This window comes from Martes martes (assembly GCF_963455335.1).
Source record: "Martes martes genome assembly, chromosome: 11".
In the NCBI taxonomy this organism is placed as follows: Eukaryota; Metazoa; Chordata; class Mammalia; order Carnivora; family Mustelidae; genus Martes; species Martes martes.
The window spans coordinates 102,310,092-102,329,477 of NC_137899.1; the positions used below are offsets into that span (position 1 = coordinate 102,310,092).

A 19,386-nucleotide genomic window follows, 5' to 3' on the forward strand; every position below is an offset into this window, starting at 1 on the left:
CCCACCCAGACCAGAGCAGGGAGGCGAAAGAGACAGCCGGGGCCGCGAGGAGGCCAGAGCAGCTGTCCACTTGGAGCCGGTGGCCCTCAAGACGGGTGTGGGTGGGGGCTGGAGAGCAGGCGGAAGGGCCAAGGCTGGGTGGGAGGGGCTCGGGCGCCGGGGCTGGAGCGCGCGGCTTGGGGGGTGGAGGCTGCAGAGCCAGCGAGCGAGCGAGGGGCGGGGGCGCTGGGGCCGGCGCGCAGGAGGGGCGGGGGCGGCGGGGAGGGGGGCTCGGGCTGCGTGTGCCGGAGCTGGCGGGGGCGGCGGTGCGTGCGCATGACGCGGGGGGAGGGCCCGGGCCGCGCGCTCCCGGTCCCGTTGTTGTTGCCGCTGGAGGCTTCACCGAGGCAGCGGGATCGCGGCGCCGAGAAGCGCCCTGCAGCGGCGGCCACAGCGTGCGCGGCGGCGCCTCCCGGCCTCGGCCCCCGGCCTCCAGCCTCATGCGCTAGCCCCGCGCCGCCGGCTCCGTAGTCCCGGCCCCGCCAGCCCCGCGCGCCCGCCCGCCACCGCCGCCGCCGCAGCGCCGCCCCGGGCCCCGGCTGGGCCCGTCTCGGGCCCCGCGGCTCCAGAGCCATGAACTTCCAGGCGGGCGGGGGGCAGAGCCCGCAGCAGCAGCCGAGCCTGGCGGCGCCGGGGGGCGGCGGCGGCGGCGGCGGCGGCGCGGGGGGCGGCGGGCAGTTCGGCGGCGCGGGGCCGGGGGCCGGGGGCGGAGGCGGCCCCTCGCAGCAGCTGGCCGGCGGGCCCCCCCAGCAGTTCGCGCTCTCCAACTCGGCAGCCATCCGGGCCGAGATCCAACGCTTCGAATCCGTGCATCCCAATATCTACGCCATCTACGACCTGATCGAGCGCATCGAGGACTTGGCGCTGCAGAACCAGATCCGGGAGCACGTCATCTCCATCGAGGGTGAGCGGAGCCGGGGTCTGCGGGAGATGGGGCGCGGTGGCCCGGCTCGGCCACGCTCTCCCTGTCTGGGGTCCTCGCGCCTGAGATCCCGGCCACGCGGTGTGCTGATAGCCGGCTCTGCAAAGCGGTCGTCCAGGCTTCGCTGTATCTCGTCCGGGGACACCGGGGCTCGGGGCCGGTCCCGTGCCAGGCGACACGTTTTCTGCTCTTAGTGCTCTAGGGCGCGAGGGTGGTGTCGCTCCCGGGACAGGTGCGCTCAGAGCCGCAGAGGTCCGGGGGCCTGGGGCCAGAGCTGGCCAGGCCTGGCGAGGGAAGGTGGGCGCAGCGGAGGGCCTCGGCGGGCGGGGAGGTGGGGCCGCTGTCCCGGCCCTGCCCCGCGGCGGGGCGGGGGATCGAGCCTCCCGTTAGTGGATGGCAGCCTTCCCGGGCCCAGCGCCTGCGGGCCCCGGAGGGTGGCGCTCGCCGCGGCGCTCTTTCCCGAAGCACACCCCCTACGCTGCCGCTGCCAGGCGGGCGCGGGCCGGGCCTGGCGTGGGGCTCCGGCGGCGCGACCGCGTGGGAGGCGCCGGCCGGTACATCCGCGCCTTCGCCGGGTCCCACGCGCACCCGGGAACCGCTCGGGAGGCGGGCGCGGGGCTGCGGGGAGCTGACCGACCTCCATGGACACGGTTCGGGCGTCAAATGTCTGAACCCCGGCCCACTGCCCTGCCCAGCGCTCCTTTCTCTAGGCTCTTGGGCCCAGGACTTTGGCTGCCAAGGGGGGCAGAGAAGTGGGTGCACGCTGCCGGCACATATCCCGCACCCCTGATGTGGTGGGGACCCGCAGCACCCACGGACAGCCTGGTGGCACCATGACCTTTGAGAGCCCAAGGGGCAGACGGGCCTCACCCTGGGTCACCTGCTTCCTGTCTGGCTCCATTTGGAGGAGAACGCCCACCGGCAGGTGGTGGGTTCCGTTATAGTGGAAATGCAGGGGAAACTGCAGGGGTTTTTGGGTGACGACATGGAGTTGTGGGCAGGGGCCTGTCCACTTTTTGGGCCTCACAGTTAGGGCCACGTTTTCATCATCTTCTGTGAGGCTCTGGGGGCTCCCTCACCTGAAAACTCCCGTCCCGCTAGCCGGGGAAGGAGCATTCAGTGTTTTGGGATTAGAGGACCCGTTTAGAGCTCTCGGAATGTTCCAGTCTGACTTCCTCTGTCCTTTCCCCAGTCCTCTCTTACCTCTTTCCTCTCAAGGCTGAGTTCACTGTGAACTAATTAGGCGACAGGAAAAACTCATTAACATGGATCTGAGTAAATGGCCTGAATCACCGTTGCAGCTGGGGACCAGGAGATGGCATTGTGCGAGCCCAGGGCCCCAAAGAGAGGAGACCGGATTTTTCTCCTAGATCTGAAGCGGGTGGGGCAGGGAGAGTGGCCATTCCTTGTGGCTTCACTGCCCTTCCAAGGAAGCAAAAGTTCCCCATCGGCTCTAGATACCCCCCGCTCCTTTTGGTGAAGAGAGTTCGTGGGATAGTCACAGAAGGGACGGAGGGAAGAAAGACATCTGCTGCAGAGCACACCCCCCACCCCCAGCAGGGAGGGGCAGGAATCAGCTGGATTCCCGTCTAGCTTCAACTTCCTTAACACTGACCTGTGACCGCCTCGCGCACCCCCCCCCCCACCGCCCCACAACACACCCCAGCTCAGGGGGCCTCTGGCTGTGCATCTTCTGTGACATGAAGGCCACGGTTCCCGGGATGCACTGAGTTTTCATCCCAGTCTTGAATTCAACATGACAGGCAGAATTTCCCCTCTTAGAGCCCTCCCCCGTGACCAACTTCCCCATTGCGGTTTGGAAGTACCTCATGTTCCGTCTGCTTAGCCTGGAAGCTTGGTATCACCATCGTGAATCCTGGGACCCGATGTCTCATTGTCACCAGGCCCAGCTGCTCCTCACACATCCGTTCTCAGCTCTCCTGATCCCTGCTTCCCTGCTCTTTCTTGGCAGGGCCTCCCACCTCTTTCTTCCTGCTTCTCCCTCTTCTCCCAGCCTCTCTCCTAGAACTTTAGTGCCCACCTAACCCCTGCTTCCCTACTTTTGTCACCCAGCTCTAGGCAGGCAGCAAAAAACCCAAAAAAACCAACCCAGAAAACTCCTTCTCCAATTTCTCCCTATACCCTTCCTGTAGCAGAGCACCTTCTTGGGGGAGGGAGGGGAACAGCTTCTTGGATGCGTTTCCCTCCTCCCCGTGAACCTGACTGAGCCCCCCTGCCAGGGCCCAGCGGACCTGGGTCCGCGTGTTATATAACACATCTGTAGCTAGGGGAGGCCCGTCTGTGTTTACGAGGGCCGAGCCTCTTAGCGGGAAGGGATGACATTTTCCTAGTGTATAATAAGCTTCCGCCTCACTCCGGTAATACTTAGGTGAAGGATTTATTTGTCCCAGCTCTGAAGGTGACCTAGGAGACGCCGTCAGAATCCATTTGGGACCGAGGGAACGTGATGACACCATGCTCTCCTGTCTTCTCCCTGCTTCCTTCAGTCACCTCTAACCCTGTGACCAGGGTGGGAGGAAGCAGAGGAACATTCAGCTGTCCTGTTTCAGGACAGGGTTTGAGGCGGGACAAGACTGTTTCTGAAATGTTCCTTTTCCACCAAAGGCCAAGGAAGGAGAAAAGGTGTTCATCCTGTAGTTCTATGGAATAAAAGAAGTGTAACTAGGAGGTGGGGTAGAGGGATAGAAGACTGAACCGCGGGCAGAGCCTCCAAGCCAGTCTCACCTCCCTGGGTGGGGAAACGGAGGCTCGGAGAAAGGAAGGATCGTGCCGGGCCTCAGGCAGCAGTCCGCGGGGAAGGGAGCGCATCACACTTGCTTGGGTCTCTCGGCTATGTCCTAGAAAGAGGGCTGCAGAGGAACTGGGCCTCGGGCCAGCTGGGGGACAGCCTGGGCACGTGGGGCCTGCAGACACCCGGGCCAAGTGAGCCAGGAGCCAGGATGAGTTGTTGGGAGGAGCAACCTCGGGGTCCCAGAGTTCGAGCAGGGGTGGGCCCTGCAGGCCCACGGGCAGGCCCGGGAAGTGCACTGTGGCCTCCGGTGCCGTGTGGCCGCTCCTTGGGCAGGAACTGGGCTTGGTCAGCTGGTGACTTGTTGCTGTCCCCTTTGTTTTCCTCTCAAGATTTTTTTTCTAAACAATGGAGTGCCTCTGAGCGTTCCAACAGCACGTCACTCTTCGAAGGCTTCCTTAGGCTCTGCTGGCCGGCCGCCAGGGCGCGGGGCTCTGGTACTCCCTGGGACCGAGGGAGGTCAGCAGGTGCAGGTTTTCCTGGTGGGTTCAAGCCAAGGCTAGAGAGGGATCGTGCCCCTGAGCTGTGGGCAGGGCATGCTGGGTAGGGCTTGGAGGGAGCGGGCAGGGGGTGCCCGCCTCAGCAGCGAGTCTCCCTCGCAGGCCTGCCTGGGGCTCGAGTTCGTCCCGCTTCCTCTGTGTCCAGTGACACGGCCCCGGCAGCGCCCTTTGAATGCTGTGACACAGGTGGAGAGCAATTGCAGCCGTTTCGGAGACAGGGAAGCTCTGTTCTGGGCTCCGTTGGCCTCTGCCTCTTCCTCGGGGTAGCGGGTCCCCAGCCCGGTGGTAACACCCACCTGGGGGACTTGCCGAAGTACACGTTTCGGGTGCTGCCCGCAAGCGATCTGATTCAGTAGGTTTGAGATGGGGGCCCAGGGATCTGGGTTTGTCACTTACCCGGGCGTGCGGGTGATTAGTTAGCTGCGGGAATGAGTGTCTGGTGGGGGCCCGGAGGCTTAAGTAGGACTTGGCACGGAAGCGCTCTAGGAATTTTGAAAAGGAGGGTATCTGTGTGGGTGCTAGTGGCCGGGGAAAGCCACATTTGTTCCAGATACATTTATTTAGCTCCTACTGTGTGGCCCAGTTGCATGGAGCACAGTGGAAGGCCGGGAGGAGGCAGAGGAGGGGGCCACACGGGCGCTCTGGACCGCAGGCTGAACGGAGCAGCCCGGAGAAGGTGCTGGAGTGGGGACTGTAAGTGGTGGGAATAAAGCCCAGATTTTAAGAAACCCAGGGGCCTCCAGACCCCTTTCTTCAGGGTTGCAGGAGAGGAATGGAAAGACCACCTCCCCGGGCTGTAGAACTTCCGGAGGCAGAGAGGTGGCTCATTCTGCCCTCTTCCAAGCTGTCCTCTGTCACTGAGCTGCTGCTCTCTGCCTGGAGGAAGACCCCCTACAAAGAAGACAGTCGTTGCTCCTAAGCATCCTGTAGCTCGGCTCACTGACTTTCCTCTACCTTTTCTTTCTCAGTTGAATGTGTGCGCCAGGCATGGGGCTCCCAGGGCAGAGCAGCCTTGCAGGGGCAGCAGGGGAGGGAGAGCGTACGGTGGCGTGTTCGAGGAACAGCAGGCTGGTCTGCACGCCTGGGGCACAGAGTCCGGGGGGACAGGCCAGAGGACCCTGGCTGGGGAGTTTTTCATGCTTTGTCCTGTGTTGATTTATTTACACCCCACCGTGCTCCAGGAGAGCACTTACGGCAGTGCAGAATCCTGCAGGAGCTGGGCAGGCGTGTGAGGGTTGAGGTAGGAGCATTAGGGCAGGTGCGGTGGAGAGCAGGCTCTTGAGGCTTCGGGGTGTGGGGGTTGAGCGGCAGAGGGAGCAGTGGCCGCGGGGGGAGCAGGTGGGAGGGGAAGCCGATGCGCAAGTCCGTAGTGTCCACACCGCCTTTGCATGTGAGCCTACCCTACGGGCTGGCAGGGAGTCCGTGACCTCGGAACCTCAGGAGTGGAGGGAACAAAGATACCCTTCTGGAAAAGCAGGCTTAGAGGAGAGGGGCAGATGTGGGGCCCTGAGAACTCCCGTGTCCTTATTCGGCATCACTGGAACCCCCAGCCAGGGACCTTAGGCTCACCTTCTCTTTTTAATATGCAGGTAACTTGAAATTGGTTTAACCGGAATTGCTTGCCTTCTGACCCTTTGCTGACTTGCAGGCCGAGGGGTAAAGGGAAGGTGATTTTGGGATATGGGGCTGAGCCCTAGGGTGATGGAAGTAGGAGAGGGTGGCGGGCTGGAGCACCTGATCAAGGATGTACACATTGGCTGGTACCGTGTCCCATGGCTTAGCGTTGTCCAGCCTGCCTGCTGGATGTTGTCATAAGGCCTTTGCAACATGTGGCGGGTCTCTTTCTAGGTATGCGGGTCTCTTCCCTATTTTGCAAAGCCTGGGCCTTAGATTGAGTAGCTCGGAGCAGCGGGAGCTGGTTTTCCAGCTGCACAGCCGGTGCCTCCCCTGTGGACTTGGACGGACAGATGGGTGGACACACGGATGGATGAGCTTTGCTGGGTCAGACCGGATGCCCATCAGCCCCCCTAAGGTGCCTCTCAGGGAAGCTTTTGGACCTTCAGTTCAACCTGTGGACGCTTAGAATACAACTTAAAGAGAACTTAGGGTGACTAAGTTTTTTTCTGCTGTAATCTTCTGATGTCTTGAGTCCCCCGTCAGATGGTGGCTCAGGGACGGGTCTCTCCCCTCCCTGAGCAGCACAGAATATACTTAAAACATTTAAATAGATGTGGAAATGGCAAAAGTAATGCATGCTTATGATAGCAAATTCAGATGGAGAAGGAAGTAGAAGGAATGTGCCCAGAGGTACGTGCTGCCGGCTGCCCAGTCCGGGTCCGCGGGTCTGTGTTCTGCTGTCGCTTATCTGCTGCCAGTGACTCTGTGATTGATTTGCTGTCATTGGCATTTCCCGGCAAAGGGGGGATTTTGGAGGAAAACACCCCGCAGGGAGAACGGGAGGCTCTGCGTCCATCTCGTCTGGTAGCACCCTGTGGGGGAACTAGGAGACCGGGGTTCTTGTTCCTGCCAGGCTGCGACTGGCAGGTCACCGGGTGCTTGACCTGTCTTCTTTTTACTATTATTTTTTAAAATATATTTTATTTATTTATTTGATAGAGGTCACAAGTAGGCAGAGAGGCAGGCAGAGAGAGAGGGGGAAGCAGGCTCCCCGCCGAGCAGAGAGCCCGATGCGGGACTCGATCCTAGGACCCTGAGATCATGACCTGAGCCGAAGGCAGAGGCTTAACCCACTGAGCCACCCAGGCTCCCTGACCTGTCTTCTTTCGAGACTTGCATTCTCTTGTATCTGTGCAGCTTGCCGTGACTCCACACACGGGCCTTGGACCACCTCAGTCTTGGTTCTCTGGCGTCGGGGGCAGCCTGTCTGCCATGCAGGCTCCCAGCAGAGCATGCCGAGCCTGACTTCCTGCACGCTGCTCTTGACCGGTGCTGCCCGGCTCCCCTCAGGGAGCTGGTGACCGCAGAGCTCCTCTGGGTGAGATCTGGGCGTTTGGGAGACACAGGGGTAAATAACGGAACCTCCCCGCAGGGTGGTGCCCCATAAGGCTTGCCGAGGGTGTGCCTGGAGGGGCTCACGGCGGGACCTGGCATGGAACAAGCACACAGGAGCGCCTGCCGCTGTTTTAAAAGGCTGCAGGGGTGCCTGGGTGGCTCAGTGGGTTAAGCGTCTGCCTTCAGCTCAGGTCATGATCTTAGGGTCCTGGGATTGAGCCCCGTGTCAGACTCCCTACTCGGTGGGGCAGGGAGTCTGCTTCTCCCTCTGCTGCATGCACTCTCTCTGTCTCTGTCAAATAAAGACATAAAATCTTTAAAAAAAAATGCACAAGAAAATGAAAGGCTGCAGGGTGCCTTTTAAAGATACTTTTTTTTGTTTTTTTAAATTTTTTTTTTAAGATTTTATTATTTATTTGACACAGAGAGAGAAAGAGATCACAAGTAGGCAGAGAGGCAGGCAGAGAGAGAGAGACGGGGAAGCGCAGAGAGCCTGACTCGGGGCTCGATCCAAGGACCCTGAGATCATGACCGGAGCCCAAGGCAGAGGCTTTACCCACTGAGCCACCCAGGCGCCCCTTTTTCCTTGTTGTTTTATTTTGTTTTGGTTTGGTGACTAGTGATAGTCAACATTAAAATGATTTTGGTCATTTGCATTTTTAAAAAATCCTGTTCATGTCTTTTATTCATTTTCCTTTTGGTTTGTTATTCTTTTCCCGTGGCATGTAAGATAGTTTTAATCTCTTAATGTGAATTTTTCCCATCTGTTGGCGGGAAGCCATGGCCTGGGGACCCTCAGGCAGTGCTGGGGGGGGGCAGACCCCCAGCGGAGCTGACCAGGCACATCTGGGCACCGAGAAGAGCGACCCCGTGACACGCGGTTTCGGAGGGATATGTCTGTGCTGTTTTCTGTGCTTGTTTACGGTGGGTGTTTTTCTTTCTCTTTCTTGTCTGTCGGCACCCCTCCTTGCCACCGTTGGTGTGCCCACCTACGCCACTTTCTCTTTTGCCTTTTAATTTGATGTTTTGATGGCTTGCAAACCCAGAGCCCCAGCCTGGAGAGTGGGATTCGGGCCGGTCCCGGCCCCTTGGAGTGTGTTTGTCTGTGTGCACCGTGGGGCAGGCGAGGCTGGGAGATCGAGGACCCCACTCGGGGCTCCCCCCACTCCCTCTGCTGCCTCCCAGCGAGGGGCTGGTGGCCTTCTGTGCCCTGAGGATTTTTGGTGAATCAGGCCCTGTGTGAAGGCTCTGGAGCTTTTGATGTGAACAGTTGTGAAGCTTTGGTGCCTTTTAGTTGTTCCCAAGCACTCCTCTGCTTGCTGATGGCTTCTAGACTATTCTAGATTGCTTTACATCGGGTGATGTGGTGGAGCGAATGCTGGGCATCCTTCCTCGTCTGTCAGGGTGATGGTTACGGAACCTGGTTCTGGGATCGCGCTGCCTAGATTCGAATTCCGACTTACCAGTTGGTGGCTGTGTGACCTGCGGCGAGTCCCTGAATCGCCCTGTGTCTTGGCTTCTTTGTTGCCAAAATGAGGTGAGCAAGCGCCCATTCCCTTATGCAGGTGTGAGAATGAAGCCGGCGGGCGCACCTGGAGCTTTTAGGTGGTTGTCATTCCCTCGGAAGTGCCTGTCCTGTGCTGGGTCCTGGCCCGTCCCTCATATGCCAGGTGCTGGTCGCTGACTTCGCAGGGTGGGCGTGGGGACTGAGGGCAGGAGAGTGTGTGTACCTTGCACAGTCCCTGTGGCCTGTGGCCCCTCCAGTGGCACTTAGAATCCGCGCTGGCAGAGTTTGGTTAAGTTGGTACAGCCTGGCGGGGCGAGGAGCCACCTCAGGATTTGTCTTAGGTTCCGGCGGATGGGCCCAGACTCCGGACCACAGCTTGTCCCAAGGAGTGTCCCATGGGCCAACCAGCATTGCCTTTACTTGATGGTTTGCCTGCTGACTCAGTCCCGCACTGTCCGGTTTCGGAGGCGTCCCTTAAATTTTCAAGTAGCAGTATTAAGAAAGGTTAAAAAAAAAAAAAAAAAGGAAATGAAGTGAGTTTTAATACTGTATTTTCTTTAAGCCAGTGTACCTGAAATGTCATCATTTCCACGTGCAATCAATATGGGAAGTTATTAATGGGTTTTTAACACTCTCTTCTCACTCTGCCTTCGAGCTCCGCCCGCAGCACCGCTGCGAGGGTTGGGCTGAGCCTCCAGCGCCCAGTAGCTGTGGGGCCCTCGTATGCCGCGGAGAACAGCTCTAATTTTAGCCCGTGATAGACCAAAGAATACCTGTTTGTCGTAACAAGTGAATACAAAAGTGCATCCTTTTTGACTTCGCTTTCTCAAGTATTGATTAATAATAACGTGCCTTGGGGCACCTGGGTGGCTCAGTCGGTGAAGCGTCTGCCTTTGGCTCAGCTCCTGACCCCGGGGTCCTGGGATGGAGTCCCGCATCGGGCTCCCTCCTCGGCGGGGAGCCTGCTTCTCCTTCTGCCCGTGTGCTCTCTTGATCTCTTTCAAGTAAATAAATAAAATTTTTAAAAAGTAATCCTTGTAACGGGCCTTTCCTGCAGGCCCGGCTGTTCTCCATGAGCCGGGCTACAGGCGTGCGCCAGCCGCGCACCCGCTCGGCCGCCGTGATTGATTGCAGACGGATGGTGGAGAAGGGACTGATTCTGCAGTAGCTTTCCGTGGCGGTGTGTTTTCTGAAAACCCGAAGACCACTGACGTGAAGAGGGCGCCCCCGCAAAACCTGCTTCAGCCACGGGGTTCTCACGCTCCACACTTGGGAGCCGCATTCATGCGGTTCTGCCCCAGGATGGAAGGTGGGGTGTGAGCCCAGGCCCCCTTCTTGCAAGATGAACGCGTGTGTCATGGCCCCTCGCAGGCGGGGGCCTTGTCTGTGTGGCTTGCTTCGGTGCAGGCCCAGGCCTCCCTGTTGCCAGCCAGAGGGTGATCCTGAATTCCGGGTAAGGGAAGAAAGGCGGGCAGGGAAAGGCATGGCCGGCTCCTTCCCTCTGCTGCGGGATGGGTGGGATGGGCCCGCGCGCTCTGGGCTGGTGGCCCTGCCCAGGAGTGGACGTGCAGGCGGGTGAGCTGTCGGTGGTCAGGACTCGTGTGAACAGCATGGTCTGGGGGCTGGCTGGCCGTCTGTGTCTCAGCCTGCCACGAGGTCGCCCGGACTGCTGGCTTGGGGGGTGCACACAGTCCGGGGACAGGGTGCTGACCGCGTGGCTCAGACCACAGTGCACAGTGGGGAGAACAGTGTGCCCAGTCCTCGAGCTGTGCAGGACGGGAGGGTTCAAGGTCACTGGGTAGGCTTTTTTTTTTTTTTTTTTGCATCGTGGTGACCTCCTTCCAGCGCACCAGGGGCGGTGGGCTGCGTGATCGATCCCCTTCAACCGTGACCCATGGCAGTGGTGCTGAGATGCGTGTAACCAGCAAATGTCACAACAGTCTTTTCACCGCGTCCTGGCATTTGAGGCAGGGGCTGTTTTGTAGGGATTTTTGGTTTATGTTTTGCCCTTGATTTCTGCTGAGTTGTATGTATATATAATAGCGGGATCCATATTTGTATCGTAGCAGAGAGGTTGTAAATGTGTGCATACTGTGGGAGACAGGCGGCAGAGAATAAAGCCCCCCTTCAGCCAGCAGCTCTGGGCTGGCTTCTTGCTGTGTCTCAGCCCACGTCCCTACTGCGCAGTAAGGCGGCTTTTCTCGCCTTGTCTGCTCAGAGGTGAGGCTGGGCAGTCCCTCGTGATGTCTTCGATGGGACATCTTCAAGTCCCCTCAGCCAACCTGAGAAGACAGAAACCATCATCTTGTAGATCTCTCGTTCTCCCCCACCCTTGGCACCTTTGGGATAGAGACCCTGTCCCGAACCCGTGTCGAAATGCTCTCTTGTCATTTCCTGGCTCCCGAGTGGCACAGGGGTCCCTCCAGGGGTTTGTTACTGTCCTAGAGAAGACAGCCTGACAGAGGCTGGTCCGTCCAGCTCCGAGGCCCCCTTTTCCAGTTTCGTCCATCACGGGGCCTGGAGCATTCAGTGTTCTCACCCCAGCTGCTATCTTCTTCACTCGCCGCGTCCCCTGTGGACACGGAACCCTGAGCCCGTCTTGCGCAGGCCCCCCGGCCTCAGAGAATGCTTGACCAACAACCAGGAGGCCTTCCTGCTCGGTACCCAGCCCACGTGCCCTGTTGGGCACAGGAGGTCCTTCTGGCACCCTTCTGCCTGTATGACCGTGCACTGTCCTGCTCCGGGGTCCCAGCCTGGTGGGCCACTCGCCGGTCTGAGGAGCAGGGGGCAGGTAGAGCTGTGGGCCATCAGCCCTCTGACAGCAGCCCCGCTCCCCGGGAGCAGGGCTGGAAGTCGGGAGGCCATTTAGGGTGGGGGCCAGCTGTTGTCACGAGGCCTTGTGTCTTCTCACTGGCAGGAGAGTAGGGCAGGGCCTCCCACTTGAGTCTTTGCAAGGCGGACTTTCAGCCGCCTTGCTCCTGGGCTGCAGACTTGCGTGGAGGGATGGCAGGAGGTTGGAGGGGTGCCTGGTTCTCTGTCCTCCCTCTTGGAGTTCACATTCCTCCCCAGGGGGTCAGAGGTGGGAAATCATTGAAAACACGGGTGTCCTGCTTCTTGGTGTGTGCTGCTGACGGGTCAGCTGGCTCAGGTCGGAAGAGGGACCCTGTGCTCTGAGGAAACCTCCCTGGGAAGCATGGAAGTGGCCCTCCGTCCATCGGGCCCCCGGGAGGGCAGGGGAGGTGGCCGAGGAGCCAGTGACTGGTTGAGATGTAGCCAGGGACTGGCCCACCCCGGGTAACCCTTGCTGCGGGTGGCTGGACAGGGGACCGTGGCTCAGGCCTTGAGGGCGAGGCCTTCCCTCATCTCGGGAGCCTCAGATGTTCATGCATCCTGCACCAGAGAAAACTCAGCATCGCGTCTAAGATAGGCGGCATCCTCGGTGGTAAGCGGCTTCTGCACCGCGAGCTGGTGGCGCCGGACGGCGAGCCCGGTGACCCGGCAGCCCTGCGGCTTTGATCGGCAGTGCGAGACTCTGTTTTACTGGAATAGTGATTTTATTATGAAAATTGCTGGCGTAGCGTGTTTTTAAACCACTCACATGTGCCACCCCACTCGGCAGTACTTGGTGTTTGTGCTGCAAATGTGGCAAGATTGACAGCTCTTGCAGCGGGTGCGGGTTGGGGGGGTGGCGGGGTTCTCAGTGAAGGGTGGCGGGATCGGATCTGGGATCTCGCAAAGAGCGCGACTAACCAGATTCACTTCCTGCGGGAGCTCCTTACGTGCGGCCACTACCCTGCGTGCCTCTTCGTCCGGCAGATGGGGAACAGAGATGCAAAGGGATGTGCTCAGGGCTGCATGCTTTTAGGGGCGGAGGCAGGACAGGATCCAGAAAGTTTGGTCTCAGCCCGCAGATGCTGCTGCGCCGTGAAACAGCTTTCAGGGGTGCCTGGGTGGCTCAGTCGGTGAAGCGTCTGCCTTCCGTTCAGGTCATGATCTTAGGGTCCTGGGATCGAGCCCTGTGTGCTCGTAGTTGGGCTCCCTGCTCAGCGGGGAGCCTGCGTCTCCCTCCCCCTGTGCTCCTCCCTCCCTTCGTGCTCTCTCTCTCTCTTGCTCACTCTCTCAAATAAGTAAATGCAAATCTTAAAAAAAAAAAAAAAATCAAATACAGGAGAAGATTCAAAGAATATTGTCTCAAGAGATTCTGGGGCTATGAAGGGTTCCCTTAAGCCAGATAGGAAACCCAGAATTTATAGAGGAGAAGACGTGACGGATTTTCTCCCCAGCTTTTTATTTTGGAAGAAACCACCAGCTCGGAAGGCGTTTGCTCCTTCCTCTCCCATTCCTTCTGGTGGTGGGCGCGGTCGGCAGCTGCACGCAGCGTGGCCCTTCTGCCGAGGCTTGAGCTGCCTTCTCCCGGCGCAGGCACGTTCTGGCAGGAAACAGAACACCACTGTCACACCCGAGAGGCTTGACAGGAACCCTCTGACGCCATTTCAGAGCTCACCCATAAGCACATTTCCTTGGTTTTTCCCCCAAATACCTTATATGCCCTTTTGGTCTTTCCAAATCAGGATGGGATGAGGCTAGGCCAGATTTCTTGGAGAAGGTCCGTGCCCCGCGTTCGGATGCTCTTGCTGCCTGGCCGTCTTGAAGTTCTCCCTCTGCTCCCGGAGCTGCCCGGGACCTGGAGTGAGGGCGAGGCGTGGATGAGATCCAGGTTAAACCCTTTTGACAGGATTACCCCCCGTCGTGTCACATCTGGCCCTGCCGCTTGTGCTGTTCAGGAGCTGACGTCTGGAAGGTCCATTTCCTCCCACTTGGTGGTTGCTAAGTGATCTGTGGGCTGTTGCTTGGGCACCAGGGAAGTCAGCTGCTGCCAGGGACCCTCCCCTTGCTGGGGGGCGGGGGTCTGCATGCATCAGCCGGCCGTGCCTGGGGTGGCCACGTGCTGATTTTCTCAGGTGCGTGTTCCCTCTGTGAGTCCCAGCTGGTGTCCTTCCTGGGCGTTAGCTTCACCCCAGCCCACCCTTGGTCTGGTCTCACGGATTTTTGTTGTTGTTGCTCAGATGCTCTAATATAATCAATTACAATATTAACAGATTTAATTACATTTCTGTGGAATAGAGTAGGAGAATTTGCTTGCCATGTACATATGCTAGTGAAATGCTTAAGATGCCTGTGATCGAGTTCCTGCAAACTGGGAAGAGGAAGATGTTTTCTTTTTTTTTTTTTTTTTTTTTTTTTTTTTTTAAATTTTTTTAATTTATTTATTTGTTAGAGAGAGAGAGAGAGCGAGCACAGGCAGACAGAGTGGTAGGCAGAGGCAGAGGGAGAAGCAGGCTCCCTGCCGAGCAAGGAGCCCGATGTGGGACTCGATCCCAGGACGCTGGGATCATGACCTGAGCCGAAGGCAGCCGCTTAACCAACTGAGCCACCCAGGCGTCCCAGGAAGATGTTTTCAATTCCAGAGGGAAACGGGCAGAGCAGAGGACCAGAAAGATAGTTCAGAGAAGGGGAAGTGCATGTTGGTGGTGGTCATGAAAAGATGCTTAAAATTAACCTCAGGAGTAATCAGGGACTCCCATCAGAAGAACAGGTCCTGGGCTCCCCTGTCCCGTGGCAGGAGGCAAACACACAACTCTCAATGCTGGTGTGAGGGCCGGTGTTGGCCTGCCCCCCTGGGCTGCTGTGACTTGGGGCCCACGAAGGAGAAGCCCTTGGACGCTATCTATTAACACACAAAATTTGTCTGTCTCTGAACCCAGCTGTTCTACTTTTTCCCCTTACAAAGAAGCCGCTAATGGTGGTTTAAAAAAAAAAAAAAAAAGCCACCAGAATGCCCTGGAGTCGGGGAATGGTGGGATGAGGTTGGAATGTATGCACTGTGGAACATTCTGGAGATGGCCAGTCAGGGTGAATGAGAACGTTGCCGGGACAGGGGCACAGAGGTGAACGTGTGGGGAGCGGCTGGTGCATTTTGGTGCAGTGCTGGAGGTTGAGTTCTGTTTCGGGTTGGGGGAGACTGGACACTCATTCTGGAAACTTCCACCCATGGGGAAGTGCCAGGGGGCCAAAAGCAGTTCCCTAGGTGTGTTGTGAAAGTGGTTTTATACTCCAAAACAACATTTTAAAAAGACGGAACGTGTACGTTTATTACATGTACTAGTTCTACCCACTTTCCTATCTTGTGTCTCACCCAGAGTCGGAAGGCTCTCGCAAGTCCTTGTTAGAGCGCGGGGACCCCAGAGCAGCTGCAGATGTTGGGGGCTGGGCGCTGGGCAGAGCGGGGCTTTGGGGGCTGAGCCGCACGTGTCCTTTCTGCGGGCGGCCCTCACCCCCAGGTGGGACAGCGCTCTGCTGCTGCCATTTCACTTTCTTTTTACAGAAATCGTGTGCTCCCTGTACACGTCGTAGACAACACAGTAAATACAAGAGACGATTTGCAGAAAAACAGAAGTAGAAAAAAAAATCACTGTTGTTCCTAACCACCCCAAGTCAGCCATTGTCCTCCTTTGGATGTGTTCCTTGCACATGGGCCCGTGGTCCATACAGTCTTGCTTCTTAAAAAAAAAAAAAAGACCGGAAGTGCCGCCGCCGCCTGTGTGAGGTAGAAAAGGCTTTGCGGACGTTGTGTTAAGTGGCCGTGGGACGGTCGTTGCAGTCCTGGTTTCCTTGTTGCCTGGCATTTTGTGTTGCTGTCACTTGTTTGGAAGCGTTGGACGTCTTTAGGCCTCTGTCCTTCCCTCTGTGTCCAGTGGTCCCCGCGGCGGCACAGATTCTGGCTGTCAAGCGTCTCTTCCCCATCATGCCCCCCACCCCGGCCCCACCGCCCTCCCACCCCTGTTGAGCCGCTGGTGGAGCCCCGGCCTCATGTGCTCGCACCAGGACCGCCATGCACCCCAGCCCACTGGCAGGGCTTTGGAAAGTGAGCAGCAGAATTCACATTCTCAATTTCTATTTACTCGAGTATGGAATGAAAATGAGCGGTTTCCCCTAGTATTGGCCATTTGTACGTTCTTTACTGACATGGATGTTTTATGTTTGTTTGTTTTTAAAGATTTAATTTATTTATTTGATAGATCATAAGTAGGCAGCGGCAGGCAGAGAGAGAAGGGTGGGGGGAGCAGGCTCCCCGCTGAGCAGAGAGCCCGTGGGCCTGGATCCCAGGACCCTGGGATCAGGACCTGAGCCAAAGGCAGAGGCTCAACCCACTGAGCCACTCAGGCGCCCCTGTTTGTTTGTTTTTTAAGCAACATTTGTGATTCTAATCCACTGACCTAGCTGCCTTTTCCCGCCCTCCCTACAGGCGTCAGTTTCCTTTTTTTTTTTTTTTAAGGATTTTATTTATTTGAGGGAGAGAGAGATCACAAGCAGGGGGCGTGGCCGGGGAAAGGGAGAAGCAGGCTCCTGGCTGGGCAGGGAGCCCAAGGTGGGGCTCAGTCTCAGGACTACGAGATCATGACCCCAGCAGAAGGCAGACACTCAGCCGACTGAGCCACCCAGGCGCCTCTCGATTTCCCTTTAATTCTATTTTTCTTAGGGTTCTTGTCATTTTTAATTGTTCTGGATTTTTTTTTTTTATGTTTATGTAGTTGAACTTTCTGATCTTCTTTCTCCTGTGCCTTATTTTTTTTTTTTTAAGATTTTACTTATTTATTTATTAGAGACAGAGAGAAAGAGAGTGAATGCACAGAGGGAGAAGGACAAGTAGACTTCTGGCTGAGCAGGGAACCCGATGCGGGGCTCGATCCCAGGACCCTGAGATCATGACTGAAGCCCCAGGCAGCCCCTTCACTGACTGAGCCACCCAGGCGCCCCTCTTCTGTCCTTTAAATCCGACAGGCCTCGAACCGCCTCCTGGTTCATCCCCTGCCCCACACAGACTCCACAGCTGATGGGCTTCCCCAGGGGCCCAGACCTGCATTGTGCAGGCTCAGCATGGCCATGAGGGTGGGGGGCTTGGAGAGCTGAGGTCTCAGGCTCCAGAGGGAACAGGGGGTGTGGGTAAGCAGAGCCTTTGGGCACCGAGGGGTGTAAGGAGGGTGCACAGAGGGGCCCCATGTCCCTTCTGCGTGTGGCCTGGCTTAGCGCTCAGACCCCACCACCGGGTGTGGGTGGACTCTGGGCAGTGGAGACCCTGCAGGGCAGGTGGGGAGGACAACATTCGTTTGGCTCAGAAAGCTTGTGGTCCCCCAGGGAAGGGAAGCATCTTCCACTCAGGAGGGAGGTTCTCACTGACTCCCCTCCCCCCGACTTGCTGGCCCGGCCTCTTTGTGGCTCTGTCTACGCAGCATGAAAGTGAGGCGTGCCAAGGGAGCATCAACCCCAGATAGCCCCCTTTTGTCCTTCAGAAGTAACATCTGAGCTGGTTTTCTCCTTCCTAAGTGTCTTGTGTTCGTAGGCACCCTGGGGTGGGCGGCTGCAGATCCTGCATCAGCTTCTCTTACTCGGGGCAGGACAGGGCCAGGAGTTTGTTAGGAAGGTGGGGAAGGAGGAAGCTGGGGGGGGGGGGGTGTCTTTTTGGAAGGAGGGCCCTTGCTAGGAAGGGCAAGGCTGGTCTTTGCCAGCGCGCGTACCCAGAAAGGAAGACGGGTCGGGGCTCCATGCAGGACAAGCTCTGGGCCCAGGTTGAGCCTGTGTCCTCGGGGCAGCCAGACAGCTTGGGTTCGAAAGCCATCTGCAGCCACTTACTGGCTGGTGACCTTAGGCTGTTTGGCCTCCATGCCTCAGTTTTCACGTCTGTATCTAGGGGGAAGTTACCTAACTTTCTCGGAGCGTTATTGTCAAAAGTCAGTGGGTCACAGTGTATCAGTTGCTGAGTGTGGCTGATTGTGCCAGTGAGTGGCTCTCACCCCGAGGGGATAGGCGGTTTCCTGTGTGCTGCTGCCTTGCTTGTACAGGGCACCAGAGGTGGCTGTGCTGTCCTCAGGGATGGCCAGTGTGTGCCCCGGAGCCCAGGCCCCAGAGGAGCGAGAGCAGATCAGACATCAGCTTCTGCAGCAGAGACAAGATGAACTGGGGATCCTGGGGGGGCTGCAGGGCGTGGGAGCCCCCCAGGGCTTCGTGATGGCAGCGGGCACGGGCCGAGTGTCGGGGCCAGAGCCGCTGAGCTGGCAGAGGTAGAGGGAGGTGGCCTCTGTGTCCAGGCCCTGCCGGAGAGGCCTTCGGCTTCCTTCGACGCGGAGCCCTTGCGGGACCCCCTGCCCCCAGCTCCCTGGACCCCCAGCCCCAGGAAGTGGCAGGTATGGCCTTGGCAATGGCACAGAGCCTGAGGAAGTAGTTACCCGCTGTGCTTTGAAAGTCTGTAAGGACTTAAGACACTCTCGGGTCTGTTCTGTTCACTGGACTCTCAAATTACCCAAGTCTTTTTTATTTCCCTCCGCTGTAGCACATACTGGCCCTCATCCCCCTTTCCTGGGGCTCTGCGCTTGCCCCCCGCGTCCCCGGCTCTCAGCCACTGGGCACCACTTCTCTCGCTTTCCAGAGCTCCTCTGTCGCGGAGCAGAATTAGAGCGATTATTATACTTTATGGAATCTTTCTTTTTATTTATTTATTTTTTTAAGAATTTATTTATGGGGACACTTGGATGGCTCAGTCCATTAAGCCTCTGCCTTTGGCTCAGGTCATGATCCCAGGGTCCTGGGATTGAGCCCCGCGCCTGGCTCCCTGCTCAGTGGGAAGCCTGCTTCTCCCTCTCCCACTCCCCCTGCTTGTGTTCCCTCTCTCGCTGTCTCTCTCTCTGTCAAATAAATAAATAAAATCCTTAAAAAAAAAAAGGATTTATTTATGGAGAGATTGTGGGAGTGGGGGGCGGGCAGAGGGAAAGAGTCTTTAGGCAGACTCCTGGCCGTGCACGGGGCCCCACACGGGGCTCATTGGGGGCTTGATTCCACAACCCCAAGACCTGAGCTGAAACTGAGAGTTGGTGAATAGCGCCATCCTGGTGCCCCTTTCCTTTATTAAGATGTCTTACTTTTGGAAAAATAAGGTGAAAGCAGACAAGCGATCATACTGCCTTTGGGAGCCGTGGGACTGGAAGAAGCAGATTTTTAGCTCATGGGACTTACCCTGGACCTTGGTTCAGTTGTTTTTTTTTTTTTTTTTTTTAAAGGATTTAATTTATTTATCTGACAGAGACACAGCGAGGAAGGGAACACACACAGAGGGAGTGGGAGAGGGAGAAGCAGGCTCCCTGCTGAGCAGGGAGCTCAATGCGGGCTCAATCCCAGAACCCTGGGATCATGACCTGAGCAGAAGGCAGACGCTTAACGACTGAGCCACCCAGGCACCATCCCCTCTCCTTGGCTCAGTTTCGAAGGAAGAGAACAATGTTTTTTAAAATTTAAAAAAAAAATTTTTTTTAAGAGAACACTTACTTTTTTTTTTTTAAAGATTTTTATTTATTTATTTGACAGGCAGAGATCACAAGTAGGCAGAGGGGCAGGCAGAGAGAGAGAGGGGGTTGGTGGGGAAGCAGGCTCCCTGCCGAGCAGAGAGCCTGATGTGGGGCTGGATCCTAGGACCCTGGGATCACGACCTGAGCCGAAGGCAGAGGCTTTAACCCACTGAGCCACCCAGGCGCCCCTAAGAGAACAC

General features: G+C 57.5%; 1 protein-coding gene across 3 annotated transcripts in view; it reads left to right on the forward strand.

The window, feature by feature from the left end:
- Window positions 1-612: 612 nt before the first annotated feature.
- Window positions 613-19,386, forward strand: part of AGAP3 (ArfGAP with GTPase domain, ankyrin repeat and PH domain 3) — a gene marked incomplete at its 5' end in the record, with an annotated part of 52,565 nt that continues 33,791 nt past the window's right edge. For all 3 annotated transcript variants that reach the window (XM_080818922.1, XM_080818923.1, XM_080818925.1), the window contains one exon: window positions 613-943. In XM_080818922.1, the coding sequence (XP_080675048.1) occupies window positions 613-943 (331 nt within the window). The remainder of the gene's footprint in view (window positions 944-19,386) is intronic.